This window comes from Natrix helvetica (assembly GCF_964273705.1).
Source record: "Natrix helvetica genome assembly, chromosome: 2".
Taxonomy (NCBI): domain Eukaryota; kingdom Metazoa; phylum Chordata; class Lepidosauria; order Squamata; family Natricidae; genus Natrix; species Natrix helvetica.
In genome coordinates, this window is record NC_138552.1 from 206,278,094 (window position 1) to 206,304,837 (window position 26,744).

At 42.6% G+C, this 26,744-nt stretch overlaps 1 protein-coding gene across 3 annotated transcripts; it reads right to left on the bottom strand.

The window, feature by feature from the left end:
* Nucleotides 1–2,397: 2,397 nt before the first annotated feature.
* Nucleotides 2,398–25,077, bottom strand: KATNA1 (katanin catalytic subunit A1). 3 transcript variants are annotated; one of them, XM_081945657.1, is made up of 11 exons: nucleotides 24,701–25,077; nucleotides 20,555–20,729; nucleotides 19,791–19,948; nucleotides 19,272–19,455; nucleotides 16,724–16,845; nucleotides 15,378–15,483; nucleotides 13,416–13,574; nucleotides 6,670–6,796; nucleotides 5,284–5,418; nucleotides 4,294–4,420; nucleotides 2,398–2,731 (listed from the first exon to the last, which is right to left on the bottom strand). In XM_081945657.1, the coding sequence occupies exons 2-11, from the start codon at nucleotides 20,723–20,725 to the stop codon at nucleotides 2,533–2,535; spliced, it is 1,488 nt and encodes a 495-aa protein (XP_081801783.1). In that variant the 5' UTR covers nucleotides 20,726–20,729; nucleotides 24,701–25,077; the 3' UTR covers nucleotides 2,398–2,532. The 3 variants fall into 3 exon arrangements, with proteins under 3 accessions (XP_081801783.1, XP_081801785.1, XP_081801784.1); XM_081945659.1 differs by lacking the exon at nucleotides 24,701–25,077 and adding an exon at nucleotides 24,219–24,503; XM_081945658.1 differs by lacking the exon at nucleotides 24,701–25,077 and adding an exon at nucleotides 24,203–24,503.
* Nucleotides 25,078–26,744: the final 1,667 nt, after the last annotated feature.

Genomic DNA, 26,744 nt, shown 5'->3' on the forward strand with positions numbered 1-26,744 from the left:
AAAGAGGTATTGGCCCAGTTAACAGCTGGTTTTGCACCCAAGGCAGAACTAGAATCCATGGTTTCAAGCCCAGTGCCTTTAACCACTACATGAACCTGTTGTTTAACCATACCTTCTGACAAGACCAAGGTATTTACAACTAATGATTCTCTGGCAACTATCAAATTTGATAGAGCTCAGCTTGAGCAACTTAGGTAATTTAAGTAAGTTGTCCAAGAACAGAAAATTGTTGCCACAGTTGATATCAGTCATCAAATCAGCCAGACTGCCTCAGCTTTCAATGTGCCGATACGTTGTCCTGGTGAAAAAGCCAAAATGCAATTCATGTAATCGTGGCAATGTTGCTGTATATGGTGCAGAATCTTGCTTCAAATGAATTTGATTTTTTTTTGAAGTTTTCCAAATGCGCCGTCTACTATTTCTATTATTTTATATTAGGAACTTCAGTTTATGACAAAAGGTTACATGAAACAGATGTTGCAACCAGCCCATGATAACTGGTTCTGGAGCACTGGATGCAATCATTTGGGCACATCTGCATAACTTCACGCCCACTTTATTATTATTCTGGAAATCATGCTGTGGGTTGGAAAAGTACATGATCAGCTCTTAAAAGAAATTTGGCTGGAGCATATGGAAGTTCTAACAAAACTCAAGACTCAATAAAAGCGAAATAGCTGGGCCACAGCAAACAAATAGGGAGGAATATGCTGTGATATCAGCAGACACAGAGCACGTAAGCCAAGTACTAGTTAAGCTATAGGTTACCAGATAGGAGTTCAGGACTTGAAGCAAGCAAGATGAGTAATATAAAACATTTGGTGAACATTCTGAAAAATTGAAAACTTCCAAAGTGTTTTTTTTAAAAATAGACTATTAGTTGGGCAGATGGAAGATCTATAGAAGGGTTCCCAACCCTGGGTCAGTCTGACTCTGTGCCCTGTTAGGAACTGGGCTTACAATACAATAGCAGAGTTGGAAGGGACCTTGGAGGTCTTCTAGTCCAACCCCCTGCCTAGGCAGGAAACCCTATACCGTTGCAGACAAATGGCTATCCAACATCATCTTAAAGACTTGCAGTGTTGGGGCATTCACAACTTCTGCATAGCTGTTCTGCATAGCTGGAAGTGACGTGGCAATAAAACCAAAACCATCACCACCACTATAGTCTATGGAAAAACTGTTTTTTGTGAAACTGGTTCCTAGTGCCAAAAAGGTTGGGGACTGCTTATCTACAGTACTTCAAATGTCTTATTTTCTGTTTGGGACATCTATATACCACTCAAGCAGCTTTAAGTTTGAAAACAGCTGTCACTGTGCTCTTGTGCAATTCCTGTTCAAATAAATCTATCACCCTAACTTTGTCAAAGTCCCATTGATGGACTGACTTGCAAATATTTGTTTGTTCTTTTTAAAGTCATATACATTCCAGCAGTAAATTTTCCTAGTTTATACTTCCAACCTCTACTCCTGTCTGTTTCTCTGAATTATTCCCAGGTTACGTTTTATGAGGTAGAATTTACCTCTTCATTATAAAGGAAAGGGGAACAAACCTCCAAGGTATCTTTTCTTTCTGAGAAGCACTTCCCAGTGTTCGTCATTTAGATTTGTTATGTTTCTGTTTGAAACCATGAAATAGAATATATAAGCTTCAAGTGATGTGCCATTTTCCTGAAGAGTGTCATCTGGTCTTTTATCATTTTCTTGCCTCTGCCTTTTAGCCATGCTGGCATCATCTTCATCTAGCTAGTGCCTCTATTAAGCTGTGGTATTCTTTCTGTCCAAATTCTCATTACTAGATTAATGAAAAATCGTAATCTCAAAGAGATTTAAAATTCCTGCTTCTCCTGGTACAATTTCCCCTTAACAAATCTGTTGGAAAATTAATGGAATTTATTTTTTGCATTGGATTTTATTTACATTGGGTTTAATAATGCTTTTCTTAACTGATTGAACACTTAGGTTTAACTAAGGGTTAAATCTAGTGCCCTCTCTTTTCTGTTCAGTTCCACCACATTAAACGTGAGATATGTATTGAATCAGTGTTAAGTTCTAATTGTGAATTAGCTTTAAAATACTTGTTTTGTGATCTCTAAATATGACGTAAAGTCAAGCATTTACCTTTATAGAAAAAGAGGAACAACCTTTTCCATGATAAAGGACCGTAAAAAGATTTTTTTTGCACAGAAGGCTATGTGTACTAATTTCCTGAAAAATAGAACGGTAAATTTTAACAGTGACTACTTTTTAAAATATAACCAACAAAATGTAAATATGTGTTATATGTGCAAATGTTGCAAGTGATAGTCTAGTGTGCCAAGAAACTGAACAAGTATGGCTGCAAGAACCTATTCTCATCTAGACAATTGGACTAAGAGGGGAAAAAATGAGCTGCACTTTAAAAAACTAACTTTATTATATATGGTTGTTACAAAAAGTTAAAAAATAGCACTGAGCACCCAGGAGTACTACTTTTTCATTACTTTTGGAACTCTTTGAATACTTAAGGCAGATTTCTCAAGGTAGAAAGGCTTAACATGATCCAAATTCAAAAATCCATTTCTCGTATTTTTCAATGTCCGCAGCACAGACTGATTTTGAAACTTTTTTTAAGGCCATTTCAAAATCTTCCATTGTTGTTGGCATGTGCATTTCATCTCTAGAAAGATTTTTGATTTCTTCTGGCGTCAAGCCTTCAATACGCCTTCTCATAGCCATCAGTGAAGCATCTCTGTTGATAAAAAAAGTGTCTTTAATGAGAATGCAGAAATGCCAAACAATTAACGCTAAAAAGCTGCTTTAGCCATAATTAAACCTTCAATGCTTGGTTGTTTATTATTTCCACTTAAAATCTACTCAATCCAGAGTGGTTTACATCATAAAAACAAGACAACAACGAACTCACAATCCAGATAAAAACTTAGCAATAAACAGATGGCAGAGCCAGGCAACACAACATATAACATACATGACAAAGGCTTCCAATCACCTAGCCCAGTGGTGGGCAACCTTTTTTTTCAACTGAGCCAAATTTCGCCAAAACCACGATTGAAATTTATTTTCAGAGCCACATTTTTAAAACCGAAAATACATAGGATGGTACACTGTTTTTAGTTTCAATAAACTCTAGCATTTGAAGCACGCAAGCCTTAAAGCTGTCAAGTTACAAGATCCTTGCATCCCTAACCCTTTAGGGAAAAAACCCCAAGGGGTCTTCAAACCTGACAGCTTGAAGACTTGTGGACTTCAACTCCCAGAATTCTGAGAATTGAAGTCCACCAAGGGCATCAATCATATTAGCCCAGGGATCTGCAAAATTGGCTCTTAAGACTGGTGGACTTCAACTCCCAGAATTCTGAAAGTTGAAGTCCACCAGTCTTAAAACAGCCAACTTTGCAGACCTCTGTGTTAGCCCAAAGCCTGGCGCTGGGCGGGCCTTGCTCCCCCATTGGTGGAGCCCCAAGAAGCGAGGAGGGAGAAAAAGAGATGGAGGCCAAGGAGCTTCTCCCCCCCCCGCAAAAATCTTATCAGGGAGCCGGCGGGCAGTAGCAAATTAGCTGATCACATGGCGTGATCGGCTAATTTGCTACTGCCCACCCGGCTCCCCGGTTAGATTTTTGCTGGGAGGAGGCGGGGGGAAGCTCCTTAGCCTCCGTTTCTTTTTCTGCCTCCTCGCTTCTCGTCCCCGCCTGACTTCAGGATCCTCCCTAATCATTGTGGGTCGAAAAGAAAAAAGGGAAAGGGGCGCTTGTTTTGAAGTGCCCGAGAGGAGGGAGGGGAGCGGGCGCCCGGCACACAGAAGAGCCACATTAAAGTGTGTAAAGAGCCGCATGTGGCTCGCGAGCCGCGGCTTGCCGACCACTGACCTAGCCCAAAGCCTGGGTGAGAACACCTCCCCCCAAAGCCTTTTGAAATGCAATTAAGGTGGGAATCACCAAATCTCAGGAAATCTCATTCCAGATGACAGGTGCCATGACAGAGCTTAAACGTCAAATCAAGCCTGAAGTGGAAAAAGGAACTCTAATCTGGTCTGTCCATATCATCACATTAAGTCACAATGTTACTTGATCATGCTGGCTGGGGAATCCTGGGAGTTGAAATCAAAATCAAACAATCTTTTTTAAAAATCTTATCCTCTTTTTTTAATGCTTTCTTTAGATCTTTTACAGTACCAGTATCTGTACTGTAATTGGGAATCCTTTTCCATAAGATAAGAGCTGATTATTGCAAAATAAAACACATATATAAAAATTAATAAAATAATAAAATAAAAGCTGTGAGGTTTTAACATACCTGCACACATTGGTAATGTCAGCTCCAGAATAACCTTCCATATTCTGTGCAATATTGACAAGGTCAACATCAGCAGCAAGTTCCAACTCCTGTAGATTTATTCTGAGCAGCTCCTCTCTGCCTTTGGCTTAACAAACAAAAGTAACCAAAATGAAACAGAAAAAGCATCCTTTAACCCTTGAATAACATGGTTAAAATTGTTTCAATTATATAATTCCCAATTTTAATTAAAATACCAGCATCTTTAAACAGAACCACCCAAATATACTTACCGTATTTATCAGACTATAAGACGTACCAGTGTATTAGACGCACCATGATTTTGAAGAGGTAAGTAAGAAAAAAAAAGTTTTTGTCTTCCCTGGCCCCCAGGAGCACTCTGCAGGCTTCAGCAGGGCTGGGGTAAGGCAAAAGCGCCCCTGCTTTTCACCAAAATGGCATTTTCCCCTCCCCCCCAGTCCTGCTGAAGCCTGCAGAGTGCTTCTGGGGGGGGAGGCAAAACACCCCCATTTTGGTGAAAAACGGCCTATTTTTCACCAAAACGGGGGCATTTTCCACTTCCCCCAGCGCTACTGAAGTGTGCAGAGTGTTTCTGGAGGTGTTTCTTGGTGAAAAAAGGGCGGGTTTTTGCCCATTTTTCACAAAAATGGGATGCGGGGCGGGCTTTGGGAGGTAAAACATGGCTGTATTCGCGGTGTATAAGACGCACCAACATTTCCACGCTCTGTTAGGGGGGGAAAAGGTCTGTGTCATACTCCGAAAAATACGGTAGTTTGTTATCCTAGGTTCTTGCTGCTTAAGACTTTGCATGTGAATGTAAGGGTAAGGACTAAGGGGATATTTTATCTAAACTATACCTGGAAATATTCATCATCAAAATCATTGTTCCTGCCTCCTAGAAATGGCAATGATCAAATATGCATTTGATATTAAAAATTCAGGATGTGCCAACTATGTTGGTTTTTCTTTTTTAAATGGAAGAGTTTATACCTGATGGCAAAGGAATATAAATTCTTTTTTCCAGGCGACGTCGTAATGCTTCATCAATATCCCATGGAAAATTAGTAGCAGCAAGTACCATCACCATTTTGGAAGGATCATCATTTTCAGAAGCACCTCCCACTCCTATTATTAGAAGAGAAGAAATAAAATAAAAGGCAATACAAACTAATATATGTGCAAGTTACATTCAAGCTGAATTTTAATCACCCACTTTCATGGAAACGCATGAATTTTAATTCAAATGCTATTCTAATGAGAGTATTCAATTGCTTATAATTTGCAATACTATTAGATAAGTATGTAATTACAGATACCATCCCTATTATTCAAGTGCAAGTAAGACAAGGCTATTGCAAACCAATCATTTAGCCATACTAGTGTGAAAACATCGGACAAATTCTGATTTCTGGATTCATGTTTTGTTTTTTGCTGGACAGATACCTCAGTATATCAGTGGTAAGATTCATTTTTTTTTACTATTGGTTCTGTGGTTGTGGCTTGGTGGGCATGGCAGGGGAAGGATACTATAAAATCTCCATTCCCACCCCACTCCAGGGGAAGGTTACTGCAAAATCCCCATTTCTTCCCGATTAGCTGGGACTCTAGAATAGATGGGGGTCGGGCCAGCCAGAGGTGGTATTTGCCAGTTCTTCGAACTACTCAAAATTTCTGCTACCTGTTCTCCAGAACTGGTCAGAACCTGCCGAATACCACCTCTGCAGTATATGCCTCTTACACATTTGATTTGCTCATACAATTTCTACCGCTGCCCATTTCAATCCAATTGACTTGTTTCCAACCTTCTACAAGTGTGATTTTACAAGAGAGAATTTGAAAAATCCATGTGTAGATTCTAATACTAGAGCCAATCAAGTTGCAGATGTTATTTCAAATATTTAAATAACAGGCAATCAAATTTGTTTACACAATCTGGAAAGTTCTAATTTAACAATTTAAATTAGAATGATATGTGGCATTTCCAAGAACCAATTTCCTTGCTAAGCCTCTTTTCAGTTTTGCTCATAAATTCTTCTACTGTATTTATATTTGTCTACTGTTTTATTAATCTATGTTCTGATCCAAGAAAAAGATACACTTGAATTCTGAATAATGAAAATTAAAGTACACAAATAGGCCATTTATCCATAAATGGAACCAACTAGAATTGGAGGCTAGAAGGTGGCCTTGAGCAGAAGCATCTCAGACTGACTGAAAGTTGAAATCAACTTATCACTGAGCTACTTGGAATAACAACAAAGCACACATTTAAATGGATTTTAATGTCTTAGTGAGCAATGCATAATGCTCAATTGCTACTATAATATTGAAGATTCTATTTTTTTTCTTAATACACTTTCAACTAAGCTTGTTTACCATCCATCTGAACAAGTAATTCAGCCTTCACCCTTCGGCTGGCTTCGTGTTCCTCAGAAGTTCCTCGACGACTACAGATGGAGTCAATTTCATCAATAAATATTGTTGTTGGTGCATAAAACCGAGCCTGGAAATATAAGTGAATGGTGAAGGAATATTTAACTAAAATGATTCCAACAAACTACTACTGTTCCAAAAAGAAGGTTGGTCCTTACCTGAACGTTTCTTTTCTGCAGAGAAGGCGGGAGGGGCTACAGCTGGGTTTAGTCACAGCCTGATTGGTTCAGAGACTGAGGGAATTTTCTTAAAGTCACCATCCTTCCCTACTGGCTCCCAGTTTCCCTCAAGGTCAAATGGAGAAGCTGTAAATCTCATGTAAGGCAAAACAACAGGAGACACATGCACACACGACTGCCCCTCGCCGGACCTAACTGAACTTACTAGGGCGGGATGTAGCCCCTCCCGCCGCCTCTGCAGAAAAGAAACGTTCAGGTAAGGACCAGCGTTCTTTTTCCTGCAAATTGGCGGGATGGGCTACAACTGGGACATACCCAAGCGAAGCCACAGGGCGGGATGAAGACCCCAGGAGAGGAGAAGTCGCCACCTGTTGTAGTACCCGATGCCTGAAGGATGCATCCGCCGAAGCATAACGGTCTAAACGATAGTGTCGGATAAAGGGCATTGGAGAACCCTACAAATATCCTCCAGAGGAGCCCTAGTGGCCCACGAGGCCGTGGTAGCGGCACTTTGGGTGGAATGGGCCATGATCCCCTGGGGAGGGGCCTTCCCTGAGGTGAAATATGCCTCACTGATGGCTTGTCTCAATCATCAACCAATGGTGGTAGAAGAAACTCTTAACACCCAGTGTGCTGGGCTGAAAGTATAGAAAAAGTGCATCTGACTGGCGGAAGGTGGATGTGCGTCTAAGGTAGATGCGCAAAGCGCGGCGGACATCCAGCCAGTGCCAAAGGTGTTCCCTCTCGTGTGAAGGAGAGGGGCAGAAGTTAGGGAGTATGATTTCCTGCGACCTATGAAAAAGAGAGTTGACTTTCAGAAGGAAGGTCGGATCTAATCTAAGGACAACCCTATTCTTGATGGAATTGGCAAAGGTCGTCCTTAGACGACAATGCTCCCAACTCCGATATACGTCGAGCCGAGGTAATGGCGACAAAAAAGGCTACCTTTAAAGTGAGGAATCTGAAGTGAACTGTCCTCAATGGTTCAAAGGGGGTGCCCGTGAGGGCCATAAGTACAATAGAGAGATCCCATGTGGGAAAATGATAGACAGGAGGGGGGCACAAATTTGCCGCCTCTTTGAGGAACTGTTTGACCAATGGAACCTGGGACAATGAAAAACGACCATCCCCTGCCAGTACGGAGGAGAGTGCAGCCACCTGCCTCCGTAAGGTGTTATGGGAAAGGCCTTGGTCTAGGCCATTTTGTAGGAACTCAAGGACTTGGGCTACCGAAGCATTAGCCAGAGATAGATAGAATCTCTCACACCAGGAGGAGAACGCAGACCACGTAGAATTATAGATTTGCATGGTTGACGAGCGCCTGGCTGCTTCAATGGTGGAAATGACCTAGGCCGACAGATGAGCATCCCTCAGGAAACGCAGCTCAAGTGCCAGGCGGTCAGTTGGAGCCACTGGGGCTAAGGATGGAATAAGACCCCCTGGCACAGGGCAATCTCCTCCTGAGGAATCCTCCACGGGGGAGAAACGGACAGTTGAAGAAGGTCTGCAAACCAAGGCCGTCTCGGCCAATACTGGCCTACTAGGATGATGTGTGCCCTCTATCATTATCTTCCTCAGGATCCCCTGGTTCAGAGGAAGAGGGGGGAAGGCATAAAGGAGGCCCGGAGGCCATGGACTTCTGCATTGCGCGTTGGAAAGCAGAAGAATTGAGGCAGTTGAACATTGGACGGGCTCGCGAACAAGTCCACCAATGGGTTGCCGAAGTGGCGGCAAATCTTGCAGAAGAGCTCTGGAAGCAGCTGCCACTTGCCGTAGTCGCCCGTCACCCGACTCAGTCAGTCGGCCTGATGATTGGCAATGCCCGAGATGTGCTCTGATGGCCAAGAGTGGAGACGCACCAAGAGAACTATTCCTATAAACGACACTATCTTGCCCAGCAGATGGGCCAAGGTCAGGATGGAAACTGACCGACTTGCGCGGACATGACGTGCCAAGGATTGAAGACTTTTGAGACTATATGGGGAAAGCCGAACGAGTCCCGCCACAGAGTCTATCACTGTTCCTAGGTGTTGGATCCTCGTCGAGGGAGAGTGGTGACTTTTGGAGAAGTTGACGGAAAACCTAAGGGATTGTAACATCTGAATGGTCGGGTCCAGGTCGTGGACTGCCTGCGTGCGGGATTGGGCCAGGAGGAGCACGTCATCCAGATAACAATGGAGTCTCACCGGGTGGGACCGCAGGTGAGCCGCCAGAGCTGCCAGGACCTTTGTGAACGTGCACGGGGCAGAGGCTAGACAGAATGGGAGCACCCTGTATTTTAAGTAACATCCCTTGTGGGAGAAGCTAAGAAACCTGCGATGGGCTGGCAGTATTGGGACATGCAGATATGCTTCCGTTAAGTCTATTGAGGCCATAAAGTCGCCCTGCCGTATCCCCAGGAGGATAGACCTGAGGGAGGCCATTTTGAAGTGCCTGTAGACCAGGTAAGAGTTCAGGCGTGTCAGATCCAGTATTGCCCTCCATCCCCCCGAGCTCTTCGGGACATCAAATAGGTTGGAGTACAGCCCCAACCCATACTCTTCCTTTGGAACCGGTTCCACTGCCCGAATATCTACCAGATGTTGGATGGCTAGATTCATGAGACAGCATCGTTCCGGAACCTGAGATGAAGAAAAGGTGCTGAAGAGCGTCGGGGGGAGAGAAATTCCAACCGGAGGCCGTACCTGATAGTGGACCTGCCGCAAGCGTCTGAAGTTATCTGATCCCACTGATCCACGAAGGATGCCAAGCGGCCGCGTATGGGTTGACTCGGTTTGGAATCATTTTCCTCTGCGGAAAGGACGGCCGCCCTCCCCCCTTCAAAAGGGACGCTTGGACTGTTCCTGAAACTTACTCCTATCCTGGTAGAAAGATCGGTGACTCTGCCTGTCATATCTACAAGGGGCGTATCGCTGCTAACGAGAGTCAGGGTCCGGAGGACGGTATGAAGAAGGCCTCCTATAAGAAGAGGGATGAGAGTCCGGCTTCATGGAATTAGAAGGGAGAACCTTTTTCTTATCCTTGTTCTCCACAAGGATTGGGTCAAGAGATTCCCCGAAAAGATTGGGGCCGGTGAAAGGGGCTGCAGCCAAACCCCATTTGGACTTGTTGTCCATTTGCCAGTTGCGAAGCCACAAGAGGCGTCTAGACGTGACTGAAGTGGACAATGCCCTGGATGCATACTTGATGGAATCTAGGGTGGCATCTGCAGAAAATTGTGTGGTCACGATAATTTTAGCGAAGTCTTGATGAAGATGCTCATCCTGGATCGGAATGCGATCCTGTAATTGGCGAAGCCACATGACGGTTGTACGATCAAAATAAGAAGCTGCGGCCGCTGATTTAATAGCCCAGGCGGAAGCAGTGAAATTTTTGCATAAAATGAGCTCTGCTCGTTTATCCTCGGGCTTCAATTTATCCGCCACATCACCGGAAACTATGGTGGAAGCATAGGCCAGGAGAACAATGCGGGGATCTACCGTTGGCAATTGAAGGACCTTGGAGAAAGTCTGCTCCATATTGTAGAAGCGGCGGTCATTATATCCGGGCAAGGAGGAAGGTCTGGCCCACTGGTTTTGAACCACCTCCAGGAAAAGAGGAGGGGCTGGGACTTCCTCCTTATCTGTATTGGGGTTGATAAACATAGCTAGATTGGGGTCCCTGTGTTGAGACACTGGCGGAGCCCCTGTACCAATCTGACTAGTCTTCTTGGCCTTATGTAAGAGGGGCTTGAAGGCCGGTGGGGTAAAGAGGCCTGGAAAAGCAGGGGAGTCTGGCGGAATAGTATCCTCGTCATCTGAGAAATCTAAGTCTGGATGAATTCCTTCCCCCAGTGCTGAGGCCTCGCTGACCCCAGATGGAGAAGGGGCCCTAGGCTGGCCTTGACACAGGGAGAAGGAAGGAGATCTGTGGTGTCTATTGTCAGAACGAGATCTGGCTGCCCCTTGTGAGGAACGGTCCCTTTGGACTAAGCCTGAGGCAATGCCTCTTGAGATTGTAGAGGAGATGAGCCTCCTGATGCTCTCAGGCAGGAGTTCCAAATCCTCCTCTGAGGGCCGCATGGGAGCCGGGCCCTGGGGAGCTAGAAGAGAGAAGGATACATAATCCCCAGATCCCCTTTCCAATGGGTCCCCAACCCCATCCCTATATGATCTAGAGGAGATGGGGGAGAGGAAGGTGAGGTCACCTGCCTGCAATGTCTAGCCAGGGAAACGGAGGGAGAGGAAGGACTGAACCCCCTAGGTGGGGAGGGGGAGGGATGGGCCTCACAGGAGACCTGGATCTGCCTGGGGATACGGGCCTATCAGGCTGAGATTGCCTCTCAGCTCTGGCCACTCGCTTCTCCAAGGCCTTTTGTCTTCGAAGTTCATCCCTCACTGTAGCTCTAAAAGGGCGCTGATCCGCAGACGGCCTCGAAGCCGCTGCCCTGGTTCACAGTCTGCCTTGGCCTTCCACTCTCCCTTCATCAATGTTCTCCTCAGGGGCCTGCGCTGACCTGGTACTTGTGGAGGCCATGCCTCACTCACGTGTCTGGAGCTTTGTGGGGAATCAAACCGGAGCCTTCCGGCCTTGATATCTGGCTGCGTTGCGGGCTTGTATAGCATACTGCCGGCCTCGATTCGTGGCCGCGATGCAGGCTTCAGCTGTAGAGGTTTGCCACCGCAACGAGGTCACTCCAAAATGGCCACCATGCCTCGTGGCGAACAGAAGGAGAAGGCCGCCTGGTGAATCGGCTTTGACGCAATGGCCTCTCGGTGAGCCGAGGCTGTTCGCTCTGTTCCCTTCACTGCTGCTGCCCTTTTAAACCACTGTGGAACTTTCCGAGCCTCAGGGAATGCTGGCAAGTCTTCGAAGCTGCGGTTGTATTAAAACAGCAGCGAGGCTTGGGCGGCGTGACAAATTTCTCCCAGCCATGGCAAAGCTGTTAAAAGCCGTGGCGAGGCTTTGAAGTCGGGGCGAGGCTATTCCAGCAGCGGCGCGGTTTGCAACAATTGGTAGGCTCTGCAAGTGAAACTAAACAGCTGCTGCCGAATAAATCGCCTGGAAGCCTCTTGGAATATTGGCTGCAATGGGAGCCCATCACCCCTGCACCCAAGGATTGGGCAAAGCCCCCTCAGGCCCAGAGGCAGGGACCAGGCAGCGCTGCCTCCTTATGAGACTGACTAAGCAGACTCAGTGGCCAACAGTCCGAGAATTTAAGAATATTAGATTACCCAATTAACAGAATTAAATATAATAACTATCAGTGCCTCAAGGAGCCAGAACTAGTGCTTGGACCAGAGACTGAGGAAACTGGGAGCCAGTAGGGAAGGATGATGACTTTAAGAAAATTCCCGCAGTCTCTGGATCAATCAGGCTGTGACTAAACCCAGCTGTAGCCCCTCCCGCCGATCTGCAGGAAAACAATATTATTTACAGTAGTGTTACCAGTAAATCGATTCTGGAACGATTTTCAGTACAAAAGGCTGATCTCTTTTATCCACTGCAATCCCAACCTAGATTACACTCTCCCATTGACACATTTTGACTTCAAACAAGCAGTGTGACAAGGAACATGTACCCTGTAAAAACTACAATTAGGGTTATGTGAAGACTTGGAATCTTCTAAGTAACAAACTATACTATTATAATACTATAATAATAATAGATGTATATGATACACTAGCACAATGGAATAAATTAGTACAAGGCAAAATAAATTTCCAAAATGTTAACTTCTACTACAGATAGTCTCAAATTACAATTGGGATTGGAATCTTGGTCACTGAATTAAATGGTCATTAAGCAGGATCTTGTGTGACTGTTCAATTGCCACACTTTGGAACTCATTGTCGTTGTTAATAATCAGCTAGGTGGATTATTATTATAATTATTATTATATAATTAATAATTATTATTAGGTGGATTGAGTAAAAGAGCTGCCAACCAGAGATATTCATCTTGGTATGGAGCTGAAACCCTCTGAAAGGCAGCTCTTTCAGCCATCCCCTGGGGGTGAGAGGGAGCCCTATTGGCAAGCAGCAGCTGTAATGTTCTAGATTTGTTTGGGAAGAGGACCTTGAAAACACATAGGAATGCAAGCACAGCATCTTATTCAATCAGCTGTCCATTGGGCTGGCATAGTAGGAAACTATTTAATCTTCTAGTAAATTTGTATTTTATAACTGATCACACTCAGTCTGATGGCTATTTTGTGACTAATTTATAGTTTGTGAGCACAATTACATGCATTTAAAATTCTAAATATGCCCTGGTTCACAAACTTTGCCTATTCTGTTCTGTGGTAGCATCCTCTCCAAAAGCGAAAACACACAGGCTGCGTGACTTTGAGCCAATCACTTTCTGTCAGCCCAACCCATTATACAGGCTTCTTGTTGTGGGTAACAAAGTTGGAAGGCATATTAGGCATGCTCAGGGCCCTGAGTTATACATTAAAGAGCCAGGATAAAAATATATTAACACTACCAGTAGTATTCCTGTATGAAATCTTAAGAGTAATCAGTGAATCACCATTTCAAATAATAGGCGAACAAGCTTTTCAGATTCTCCTCTGTATTTTGAAGTGAGTGTTGATGATGATACGTTGAAAAAGGTAGTTTTGCATTCAGTTGCTACAGCTTTTGCAAGCAGTGTTTTTCCAGTTCCAGGGGGACCAACCATCAATACACCCTGTTTACAAAGAGATCCAGAAAACAGCACTGAAAAGAATATTCATTTAAAAAAATCTACAATTCATTTGCCATCACAATTTAAGAAATACTATATAATTTCATTTAAAATAAGCATTTCAAATAAAAGCAAAGAAAACTAGTGTGCTTTTAGTACCTTTTAGCAAGTAGCAACTCTTGTTTAATTATCCATGTTGCACTAAATTGGATTTTATTCCATTGTGGACCAATGTTATGATACAATTTCAGAACCAAAAGGTTGTCAGAACATAATCATGTTTCCAAAATGAAAGGAATTCGAATTGTTAAAGGGCATTATATCACCAGGCACTGTTTTACTAATATAGAAAATGACAAATGAAAAACTCTAGCCATAGTGTAATGGCTTTGCACCTTTAGATTATATAAATTTATTTTAATATTATATAAGCAAAATACTTTATATGGTTTGTATTATCATTCTGCTGTAAACACTCAGCTGTACATTTCCACCCCAAACCACCCCAACGAGGCTGTCGAAATGATGTCCCGGTGTTTGGAAGCCGTCCGGGTCTGGATGGGGGACAACAGACTCAAGCTTAACCCCTCCAAGACTGAGTGGCTGTGGTTACCGGCGCCTCGGTTCAACCAGTTGATTCCATCACTGGCCATAGGGGGCGAACAACTGCCCCCTGTGGAACGGGCGCGCAATTTGGGCGTCCTCCTAGATGCCCGGCTGTCAATGGATGACCATGTGGCAGCCGTGGCAAGGGGGGTGTTCTACCAGGTTCGCCTGGTGCGCCAATTGCGCCCCCTATTGGACCGGGATGCCTTACGCACAGTCACTCATGCGCTGGTGACGTCTCGTCTGGACTACTGCAATGCTCTCTACATGGGGCTCCCCTTGAGATGTACCCGAAGACTACAGCTAGTTCAGAATGCGGCCGCGCGGGCCATCATGGGGAGTACTAGGTACTCCCACATAACACCTTTTCTGCGCGAGCTGCACTGGCTGCCTGTGGTTTTTCGGGTGCGTTTCAAGGTGTTGATTACCATCTTCAAAGCGCTCCATGGCACAGGGCCTAGTTACCTGCGGGATCGCATTCTACCACATACATCCCTGCGACCAATTCGCTCACACAGGGAGGGACTCCTCCGGGTGCCGTCCACCAAGCAATGCCAACGGGCGGCGCCTAGGAGTAGAGCCTTCTCTGTGATGGGCCCAACCCTCTGGAATGACCTCCCCCCCGATATTAGAACTACTACCGACTTCCGCTCCTTCCGACAAAAACTTAAGACTCATCTGTTCCGACTAGCCGGCCTGGCCCACTTATAGTTCTACTCTTACCTCCTGGCGTATATTTTATTTGGGATAGCTTTTAAGGTTAATGTTTTTAACTTTTTTAACTTTTCTAAAATTTTTAATCTAACTTAACTAAATTGTACAGGGAATTTCTACTACCTCCTCCAGTCCTATGTTTAATTTATTTATTGTATACTTATAACATGTATATTTACTGTTTAACTATTTTAATATGACTGTACACCGCCCCGAGTCTCTTTTGAGAGAGGGGCGGTCTAGAAATCCAATAAAGTTAAGTTGAGTTAAAGTAAAACCCTTGCACTATGTATTTGTACAGGTGTCAAGATTCCATAATTGAAATCTGGACTCTGGCTTATGTTATTTGCATTATGTTTCCACTTAGTGCTTGAGCAATCATTAATGGGACTGCACAGCCTCGATTTTTTTCACCCTGGCCTAATACTGAACACAACCCAATGAAAACTATTTTGATGTTATCACAATAATTGAGTCAACTTTTACCTTCCATGGCCTTCTGATTCCTTTAAAAAATTCTGGCATCCACATGGGTAAAACTACTGCCTCCTTGAGTAATTTTTTAGCATCCACTAAATCAGCTATATCATCCCTGATAAAAAAAAGCAACAAGCAGATTATGACTTGCCACAAGCACTGGATCCCTATTACATTTCACTGTAATCTTGGCTGAATACATGATTTTTCAGAGTAATATATTAATATTTTCTATTCAAATTCACTCCACAGGAAAGATTCAATATTCAATTCATTTACAGTTTTTATTTTAGAATTCCACCTTTTTCAGGTGTTACAAAACCCAGAATGTTCATCCCTTGAATACTCACTTCCATTCAACATTGTTCACTGCTGACATCTTTCGCTTGCAGACATTCATGGATTGGGTGCGAGTGTGAGTGTGTGTGTGTGTGTGTATGTGTATGTGTACGTACATTAAGGATCATTTTCTGCAGATATCATCTGAACAATGACAGAAGGCGGACCTATTAATACACCCACAAAGTAAGCTGCTATTTGTTCACTGAAAATTGTTCAATTCAGTACTTTATTATAGTCACATGAGATGGAAGTAAATAAAATAGTATAGTTTAATATCAGTGAATGTCAGTTCATGTTATATAATAACTATAATAACCAATTTCCAAGAAAATGTTCTTGGCCAAGGTATATGAAATAAAATGGTCTTATAAACCTTTGCTTATAGTTACAGACTATCCTAAGCACATACAGGACTGCAGCTATTTTTTTTAACCATTTGCCAAATAAGAATAATATGGTGTCTTTCCATTAAAACACCACTCAATTCTGATGATGAACTTCACCTCTTTCAGCAAGAAAATAACTAAGAGTAGGTAAGCGGACTGATTAATGTGTTTTTTTCTCAACAGTAGATTATTATGAATGCATCTGTAATGTTGTTCTTTGTTCCTTGTAAGCTGTAGCTGTAGCTCTATCATGTTGCTATTTTTGGTTTCAGGATAAACTGCTCATAAACTGCACCTCCATTGTCTGCCAATTAAAAGACCTTTGCTTAACTCAGTTGAGTACTAGAAAGATTTGTAAAATCCCAGTAAGATGTCTCAGTAAGCAAGGTCTACTTCATCATTTTCATAAATTACTGTCTCAAATCAATTATAGCCAGATTTAATTTTCTCTAGAGGCATCATTATGTATTTCAAGTTATAATTGAAATTTCAATTGTAAGCTGCTCAGAATCATTGACTGAGATGGGTGGCAATAGAAATTGAATGGATGTATGAATTTATCTAAAAATCCATGAAGCTTATACACAGACCTCACAACTTAAAAGAATAGAGAAAGTTTATACTTACCATCGAACATTAGGATTTTGGGAAATGATATCTCTTTCTAGAGCTTCTACTAAGTCTTTATCATATCCAGTCCCATCAAATTTTTTTGGCTCAGGTTCTGAAATATCAGTTGAGGACTTATTCTGCATTACATAAAAATGCTTATCAAATATATTAATATTTCTCATAATTATTAAGTTACACAACAATAAAAAGGTAAACTTTCAGACAAAGACATAATTGTACAAAACATACAATTAAAATCTCTGGTGTTTTCAACTTTTGTACAATTGCTTTTAAAACATTTGCTAAAATGTTTTTGATAAGGAAATATTACTAAAATACATGAACTTTCCAAAGTAAACACTGTTAGCTTTTCTCCCACCATGGGAAAGCAATACAAGTTTTCCAACAAGTCTTCGGGAATCAGAAATAGGCAAATACATTTTTACAGGCATCTGAAAATATGGTTAGGCAGCTTGTATTTCCTCCAAACTGTCTCTTAACACTGCAACAGTGGTGGGTTCTGGATCCCGTTCCAACCAGTACAGTTGGAACGGGCCCAGCGTCACCCACATGGATGCGCGCACATGCACCGTACTTGCCTGCGACGCTTCCGCAAGCCTCCGTGACGCTCCAGCTGCTCGGGGAACATCACGCAGGCACCGTATGCGCCACACGTGTAAGCGTCAAAGGCTTAAAGGACAGGCAAGGAGCTTGGGTGGGTGAGTGGGCCCTCCGGAGCACCGTACCGGAATGGTACCCGGTGCTCCGGGCAGGCTCCGGTACGCCCGTACTGGGGCATACCGCCTGCAACCCACCACTGCACTGCATGAACATCAGCATTGCTCTACTGTAAATATGTCATTGTTGTGATCCAATCACAAGTCATACAGATCATCATCTTTTTGTCTTGGGTCAGTGGTAATATGATCTGGTGCTGGAAGATCACTTTCTGGGCATGGTATCTTTCTGGAGCTACTTTGAGGATTGGGAGTGTCTTTCTTTTTCTAGTAGTTCTCCTTTTTCTATGGCTAGATCCAGTTAAGGTTGGTAGTTGGCGAGAAGCCTAGACTCAAATTCCTGTTATCTATAGTTCTGTTGGCTCATATCTCTAATTTTTAAATGTCTACCTGAAGCCACTTGGTAAAGTAAGCAGATAGCATGAGGAAGAGTATCATCAGCATGTGATGATACTCTGTTACATATTTCCACTCCACATCAGACAGTTGGCACTGTTTCAGGTGCTTGCCCAGTTACTTGAGGCATAAAGGCCTGGATGGGAAGAAATTGGCTTGGACTCAACCTCAGAAAGATGGAGTGGTTTTGGATTTTTGCCCCTACCATAAATTGTCATTTTTGACTCTTGACAGGATAGTATTTCCTAGAGAAAATTGATAAACAACTTGGGGGTATTCCTGGACTATGCTCTTGCCCAAAGAGCAGGTGTCATTCATTGCGAGAAGGCCCATTGTGAAGTGCAATCATCTTCTGCACTGGACTACAAGGACTTGCTCACAATCCCACATGTTTCAGTTACTTCTCCACTCGAATACTCAATGTGCTCTACAACTGATCCAGAATGCAGCAGTATGCACAATCCTATGCACTCCATGATTTGCCCATGTTACATTGCTTTGTGAGCTACACCGCTTCCACTTTCTTTCCATGTAGAATTCAAAATGCTGGTTGTCATTTTTAAAACCCTGAATGACACAAGGTAAGATTATTTGCAGGACTGTCTCTTACTTAGGGTTAAGAGACAACTGGTTTGATGGGGTGAGCATGCTCCAGACCCTCCTCTTAAAATGTGGTTACCAGGAGGGTCCTAAGAGGTATACCTTCTCCATATCTTCCCCAACAATTTAAAACAGATTCCTCACTGACACCTGAAGAACTGCTATCCTCTTAGCTTTCTGGAAGGCCATAAACACCTAGCTCTTTCCCCAAGCATTGATTGGGGTGGCAATGAGCTAGCAAATGTAGAGTTTGTATAGTGATGTCATGACTTCCTCCATCTCATGGGTAAGATGGGTGACTACCGGTATATAAATCTCTTAAGTAAAAATACGTAAGATACAACCTACTCTGAGTAAGCAGAACATTGTACTATTATTTGTGGTTTCTTTTTTAAAACATCTTCATCAAGTTCTCTTCCCTAGAAATGCTGATAGGTGAAAGACCAAAAAGAGACTCAAATGATAAGAGGGGTGCTTTGTAACAGGAGTGTCAAACTCAAGGACCAGGGGCCGGATTCAGCCTGTGGGGTGCTTAGATCTGGCCCATGGGGCTGCCCTGGAAACAGCAGAGGATCGCCGCCAGCGAAAACGGTGCTCAGGAGGGCAGCAGGAGGCCCTCCTGAGCTCTGTTTTCGCTGCCAGAGGTTTGCAGGAGGCTGTCATAGCCAAAAACGGAGCCTATTTTCAATGACAGAGCGTTTGGGCCACTAGACACGAGTGACGTCGAGCTGGCCATCCCTCGCCCCCTGAGATCAAACACAACCCTGATGTGGCCCTCAATGAAATTGAGCTTCATTTGGAGGTATTGGTTTCACATTCATGAAACTTACTTTTTCCTCTTTTCCTTTATTTAATGGATCTTTCTTTTCCCGACCACGAACAACTTTGCCTTTCTCATTAGTATTTCGCGAAGAAGGCCGATGAAGGACTCTAGCAGCTGCTCCGGCTCGGTTATTTTGGTTTCTGCAATCACTGCACTGAGCTGACTGACGTTTCCTAAGCCCTGGTGAAGTTCTGAATGAATACAAAATGGGGAAAATTGTAAATATGATAAGGTATTCTTATCCTAGAATATTTGAATATATTAAAGATTACACACGTTAATCTCCCAGAATCTATGTTTTGTACGAATGTATTATAATTGCGTATCATTGTTTTTGCACATACTAGTTGTGTTTAGTAAACAGATTCAATCAATTGTTCATTGGAGCTCCATTAATGGGAGCAGGAGACAGCATTGAATGCTTCTGGGGTTACAGATTAGAAGCTCAAAAACAACATGTAACATACTTTTTAAACATTTCATATTTGAACACCCTAATCTGCTTTCCCCTCATGGTGTCTCTTACCTACGTTCTGCAGGTACAGGCAACGACCAAACTTCTCCATCATGAGCTGGTAATTCCTGATGTGCCGCTTTTAAAGGAGTGCTGTCTAATTTAAAACTTTCTAGTGTCTTCATGATATCCTTCACATGCTTAGCTTCTATACTTATCTCCTGCCTAACCTGATTAAAAACATGAAATACAAAGAAGCATAATGTTAGCTTGTAGAAACTTGTCAACTTTAAGTACCTAATGAAATGTTTGTGGCTCAGATACATGAAAAAGTTGTTAACTCTGTAAGACATTATAGAAAACTGATGAAGCCTATTACAGAGAAGCAATTGTGCTGATGATTCTTGCAGGAAACCTTTAATGGATTTTAGAAAAAAAGTATAATGTATGAATGCTTTTACAAATAACACAATTTGAAGTGGCACAGTCTAAAAAATGCTCACACGTATACATGGCACATTTCCAAATTAAGTACACCAGCTCAAGTTAGATTAACCAAATAATATTTTTAATCAAACAGGATGCAGAAGGTGGAGGTGTTTTTGAAGCCACTTTTATTTTACTTTTTAAACAGAATTCTCTCCAACCAAAAATAGCAACTTTTGCTAATTATTATTATTTTTGTACTGTCACTTGTAATTCACTGGTGTTCAGCAATAGGCATGTTTATTCAATTTAGCTCATCTTTTAAAATGAGGATTAATTGAAATGTTTTGATTGATAATCCTATTTAATACATGAAAGTAAAGGAACAAAACCAGAAAATGGAAGTTCACCTGTTGCCATTTCTGCTGAAGATACGTATCTTTGACAGAAGAGAGGTATTTGCTCATTTGGTCAAGTACTCCCTGATAGTAAACCATTGCAGAATCATAATTCCCAAGCAGCGCATATTCACGTGCTAGCTTCACATTCTCACTTATCATCACAAGACTCATGGTCAACATAAAGCTAGAAAAAAACATGAAGACCTTCTGTAAATTCAAGATAAAAAGTTGTCAGAGTATAAAAGTCAAAAGAAGAGGTATCTACCACTTTAAAAGATAGTGGAAGGGAGAAATCCACTTATTATTAATCCACTGATAGATACTCTATTGAGAATAATTTCATTCTGCCACACAGTCATATATCCAAAGACAAGGGATTCCAAGATAACTAAGTTATTTGGGATGATTAAGTAAAAGGAAAATTCATTTATATTGAACACAGCGATCAGAGATTACATGGCCTATATCAATGTGGTCTTCCGGGCAGCAATATATAACGATTGTCATTGCTTTCTTCCAGGATATTTTCTGACTTTCAAGTCTAAGAGCATATCAGTTTTATACAAGTGGTTACCAGTCTTGACCCCACTTGGGATCAAACTCAATACATGTTTCTAAAAATGTCTCTAACCCCAGAACTTTTTTTGTAGGGGTAATAAAAAGGATGGCTTGACTCCAAAGTATGTTTATTTACCCAGAAAAAGAAAATAGATAATACAGACAATTTGCAGGAGAAAGAGTGACAGGCAATATTTTAGTAAAATGGAGCTTTCTGATGTGATTCAATAGACAATTCATAAATGGTTAAACTCATAGCAAATATTTTGAATGTGCAGTATGTTTTTCAAATGTCAAATATGCCCACTAAAAGGCTGGAGAACCCTTGTTTATATTATAATACTTTATATTATTCTGCACTACCCAATGGTAGATAGAATATCTCATCCCTTGCTGATTTATGTTAAACAAACATTACCCCTATATAAATGAGTCCAGAGCTTTTGCATATCACTTAAAGTAAATCAGATTTCAGACTTTGCTGTGAGTGCTATTTCAACTTCACACATTCTCCTAGGTCGAATTCAAGAAGTCACATCTTAACTGTGATATGTCAGTATTAATTGTTGAGAGTTTTACTTTACAAGGCTCCCAACAGGTACAAAACTACTGCGCACAAATCTTCTAATAACATAATAAAAAATCATGTTTATATAAATATCACTTTTAGCTAGATAAAATTAAATCAATGAATCACTCTAAAATGTAAGAAAGTCTATACCATGGGTGTCAAACTTGATCGCAATCACATGACATATCGTGACGTATCATGGCCTGCGTGGGACACATTCGGTTCACGGACCACCAGTTTGACAGACCTGGTCTATACAGACAGTGTATAATCCCTATTAGGGACTATTAGGATTAGGAACTGAGTCAATAAGTGTCATTGTAGTAAAGTATGATGTAATGACTGTGCTGACTTACAATGGCAGTTCCAACTATTTCAGTTACAATTAGGTGAATCCCATGTGATAGTTAGGAATGAAGTCATGTAATCATCTTTTACGATCTCCTGCTAGCTTCCCCACTGACATTGCTTATTAGAAGATGGCAGTGAAGGTTATAAATGGTGATCATGGGACCATGAGATGCTGCAACTATCATAATTGTGAGCTGGCTGCCAAATGCAGCCAGGGATACTCGGATGGCCACAACTTTGAGGGCTGACCATAATCTGCTCATTAAATGCCACTATAATTTTATGTTCAATGAATAAGTGCTGGTAAACCAAGGACTACCTGTATGTAATAAGAATTTCATCTATAAGTAGCTGTACTAAGCAGAATACATATCCAATGGAAAATCTGATAAAATATGCTTAACATACGGCTAAAATAAATCATAAACTTTTCTAATTGGAAATTTAACAATGATGAAGACATGAGAAACATTGAAGGTACCATTTTTTTACACTTTACTTGAGCCCAATAGAAAGAAAATTTAAAGCTATATAGTGAAAAAACCTCACTGTTACATATTTCAAAAGAACACTATTATATTTTGTTGAAGATAAAACATTAACATGTTCATTGATTTTTTAAATAAGTACCTATTTTCAGACAGCTACATTGTGAACAAGTGAGATATTAGCAACACTATTTGTGATTCTTTGAAGGAGGTTATATTGCAAGAAACAGCAACAAAAACAGCTCCTGAAAGTTCTTACCACAGAAGTAGATACTGTACTTTTTGGATCTGGGACCATGCTGGCTGAACCTGACTTGAGCACAAAAACCTTTGGAAGACATCCCATAATCTTTGCCACATTATTAATTCTTATTATCATTATTGTTAAAGTTTTTAGGAAACCCAGATATGTTCTCAACAGGCAATTGAGAACAGAAAAACAAAGCCTCCTAAATCTAAGAATGTACTACTGCTCAGCAGAAATGGAGACACAAAATGTAGGTATAGCCTTGACAAAGCTGCGCTCTTATTGAAAATTAAGATCTAAGAGTACTTTGCTTCTGACGCTGATGTAACAATTATGCACAGGGATGTTTTCATTCAGCTTAGAGTTTTGGAGATTTAGTCATCATCACGTACACCTTACTCACATCCAGGAGCATTAGTACGCTAATAAAATGAGCAATACTTAAAAAAACTTTACTAGGTAAATACTGTCAAACCAAGTTTTCAAATTAGGGGACGTAGTATATATTAAGACAATTAAGACTTGTGCTCAATCTTTCCCACATGTCCCAATTAATCACTAGGATCTACTAACAGATCCTGCTTGATACGACTGCTGACTAAACATGGCCTTCTCAGCCAAAAGTTTGGAATTTCCTGCTTCAATAACCTGCCTTTCCACTCATCCCATCATCTGAAAGCTTTATTTTGTTCTGTAGAGCTTTTAGACCACAGATCTGAACAGACACTATCTTATAGTGATTAGGCTGTAGAGACTAATATTGGGAAGACCCTGCTTCAATCCCCCCCCTCCCTCAGCCAAGGAAGCTCACCAGGTGACTTGGTCCAGTCATTCTCTTTTCCAATCCCAATCTACCCCCGACATGTTGAAATGGAGGAAAAGAATGTGATGACTGAGTGCTATGAGCATCAACACGAGCTCCTTAAAAAACGCAGGATATCAATCTAACAAGTAAATATTCCGTTGTTGTTGTTATTTGCGAAGTTGTGTCTGACCGATCGCGAGCCCATGGACAACGTTCCTCCAGACCAGTGTTTCTCAACCTTGGCGACTTTAAATCCTATGGACTTCAACTCCCAGAATTCCCCTGCCAGCTGGCTGGGGGATTCTGGGAGTTGAAGTCCACAGGACTTAAAGTCACCAAGGTTGAGAAACACTGCTCCAGACCTTCCTGTCCTCTACCATCCTCTGGAGTCCATTTAAGCTCACACCTGCTTCGGTGACTCCATCCAGCCACCTCATTCTCTGTCATCCCCTTCTTCTTTTGCCCTCCATCTTTCCCATCATTGGGCTCTTCTCCAGTGAGTAGATATTCCATTATCCCCCTTTAAAAAATAAGTTTTTGCTCATGCTATGTTTGAATCTTAAAAATGGCACATTTTTAGTATTTATCATAAGCACTCTAGATAGCCTATATATTTCTTAGAGACAACAAAACACACCTAAAGGTATACATACAATCAGTCCAAATTTCCTACATCCATTAAATTGGGACAGTTGGGAGTCAAGAGCGGGACCTCCTCTTCTTCTTCTTCGGGGAGAAGGAGAAGCAGCACAGAGACAAGCAGATCCGACGCCCATGAGAAAACTGAAAATCTTTCCAATTCAGGGAGGCCAAAAAAGGCCCCTCGCCTCCCGGGACGCCTCCGAAGGGGCTCCGAGGAGGAGTCGGGTCGGCAGTCCAGCCCTCGGACCTAACGGCGCAGCTCCCCCGGCAGACCGCGGAAGCTCAGCCCGGCTCCTCCTCTCCCCAGCGGGGCCACCGCCGCCCGACCTGGCCCTGCCTGCACACGCCCCCCCCCCCTTCTCCTGCTCCCGAGCACCGCGGCCAGCCGGGCCCAGACAGGCAGCGGGCACCCCGCGCTCCCTTCAAGCGGCCTGGCGGACAGCCCCTGCGGGGGAGCGGCCGCCAGAGACCCGTCAGAGCCGACTTCGCTCACCCTTCCTCCGCGCGGGCTCCTCCTCCGTGCCCCGCAGCAGCGGCACTCGCCGGCACCGCCGCCTCCAGCCGGACAAGCGACCCTTCCGAGCCACTCCGGAGCCGTCGCCGCCTCCCGCCGCCACCGGTGGAGGGAGCAAGGGGTGTGTGTGTCCGTGCCGGGGCTGCTCTCCTCTGGCGGGCAACGCGTAAGGGGCGGCGGGAGAGGGGGAGGGTTTTCCAGGCGCCGCCGTCGCCGCCTTTCCCGACGTCGCCTGGAACCGCTCCGGCTTCCCAGTCGCTCCCGTCCCTCCTCCTCCTCCTCCTCTCGCTGCGTGTCTCAGTCAGCCAAGTCCAAATCAAAGTAGTGTCACACAATATGGCGGCGCCTCCAGTTGGCAAGCCTCGCGAGAACTGGCCCCGAAGGCTAACGGGAGAGCGAAGAAGGAGGAGCTCCCGCGTTGCCTCGGTGACGTGTATTGCCGCCGATTTGCCCGGCGCGAGCGAGTAGAAGGCGGCCGGGATGCAAAGCGGTGTCCATCGCAAGTTCTTGCAGGGAGACAAGAACCAGCGTGCCCGGCTCAGTGTCCCAGGAAAAAGAAAATTGGCGAGAGGTTTCCTCGCTGAAGCTGTCGCCCGCTTCTCCTCCGTTAACCTCTGACTCGCTCTGGGATCTTTACTGAAACCGAGAAATGAGGCGGATAGACCACGGAAAGCCGAGTTTGCACGTTAAGTGTGCTATCTGCCCGCTAACCGTGGAACTGAGATGCGGACGTGCAAAACTAGATCGCGGTGATAGAAAGAGATAACATACACCGTATCGTTGATAAAACCAAATGGACTCACTCAGAGGAGATAAAACAGGGCCCAAGCTTTCTATCCAATTGATTTGGAATGAGATTTATCCAGTTTTGGATTTGTGGACAGTATTATAATTTACAACAACGATAATAATGATTCGATTTTTTCTTTATTCCTTATTACTATTATCCCAAATTTAACTTTTTCTCACTGTCTCAGCTATCCTTTAACCATAAATAAAAAAATAAATAAACCTGCACCTCTTCTATGCTATCAACTGGCAAAAAGCACAACCAAATATCCTGGCTTGGAATAGGGATTCAGTCTTTTGATTGAACTAGAATCCTTTATGCAGGAACAATAAGGCATTACATTTTAAGAGTTTAATGCAATACAACAAAAAAACAGTATATAATTAAAGAGAGCCAGAGGAAGTTATATTCAAATTCTGTTGAGTAAATCCAATATTTCTATCCATGTATTTTTCCATAATTATTAATTTTACATGTATTCCAGTATTGCTGGGAATTAACCAGTTGCTGGGAGTTGGGAGTATATAATTATTTTACCCAACTTCATTTGCTGGCTATACACAATGAATCATAAATTGCAGGGGCACAGCTTGCAGAACAGTCTAGGCTAAATGTGATTGCTTACATTGTGATTGTCATTCACAGTCATAAGCTATGTATGAGTAGATAACAGATAAAATAATATTGTATTTTAAAAGCTTTACTTGAATGTACAGTTTTTATAACCTCCTCCATGTAAGCATTTAATTATTTAAGTATTTAAATATTTAAGTATTTGTTTATTTATGTATTCTTTTTATGTATTCCATCGACTGTACACCGCCCCGAGTCCCTTTTGGGAGAGGGGGCGGTCTAGAAAGATGAATAAAAGTAAAGTAAAGTAAATAACTCATCGCTAGCTCAACTTTAAAAAAAAATGGAATACTTGTTTATTTATCCATTTATTAAATTTTCTGGCTTTGCACACAAGGACAAGCCAAAATTACCAGTGTTTGGGTTTACACAACATACTGAGGGATAATCAGCCATATTTCACTGTGGTATGTTGAATGACCCTAACTGCCAATTCCATGGGGTAAAACTAGTGATATTCCAAGTGGCCATTATTGAGTGCACGGATTCTTCAAAATAATCAGGTGTACATACCTGTTTTCCAGGTTTACTTTGTTTTTAAAATGTACAAAGAACAGTTCAAAAATTATGAGAAGCAATTAATAAAGATATGAAGAAAAA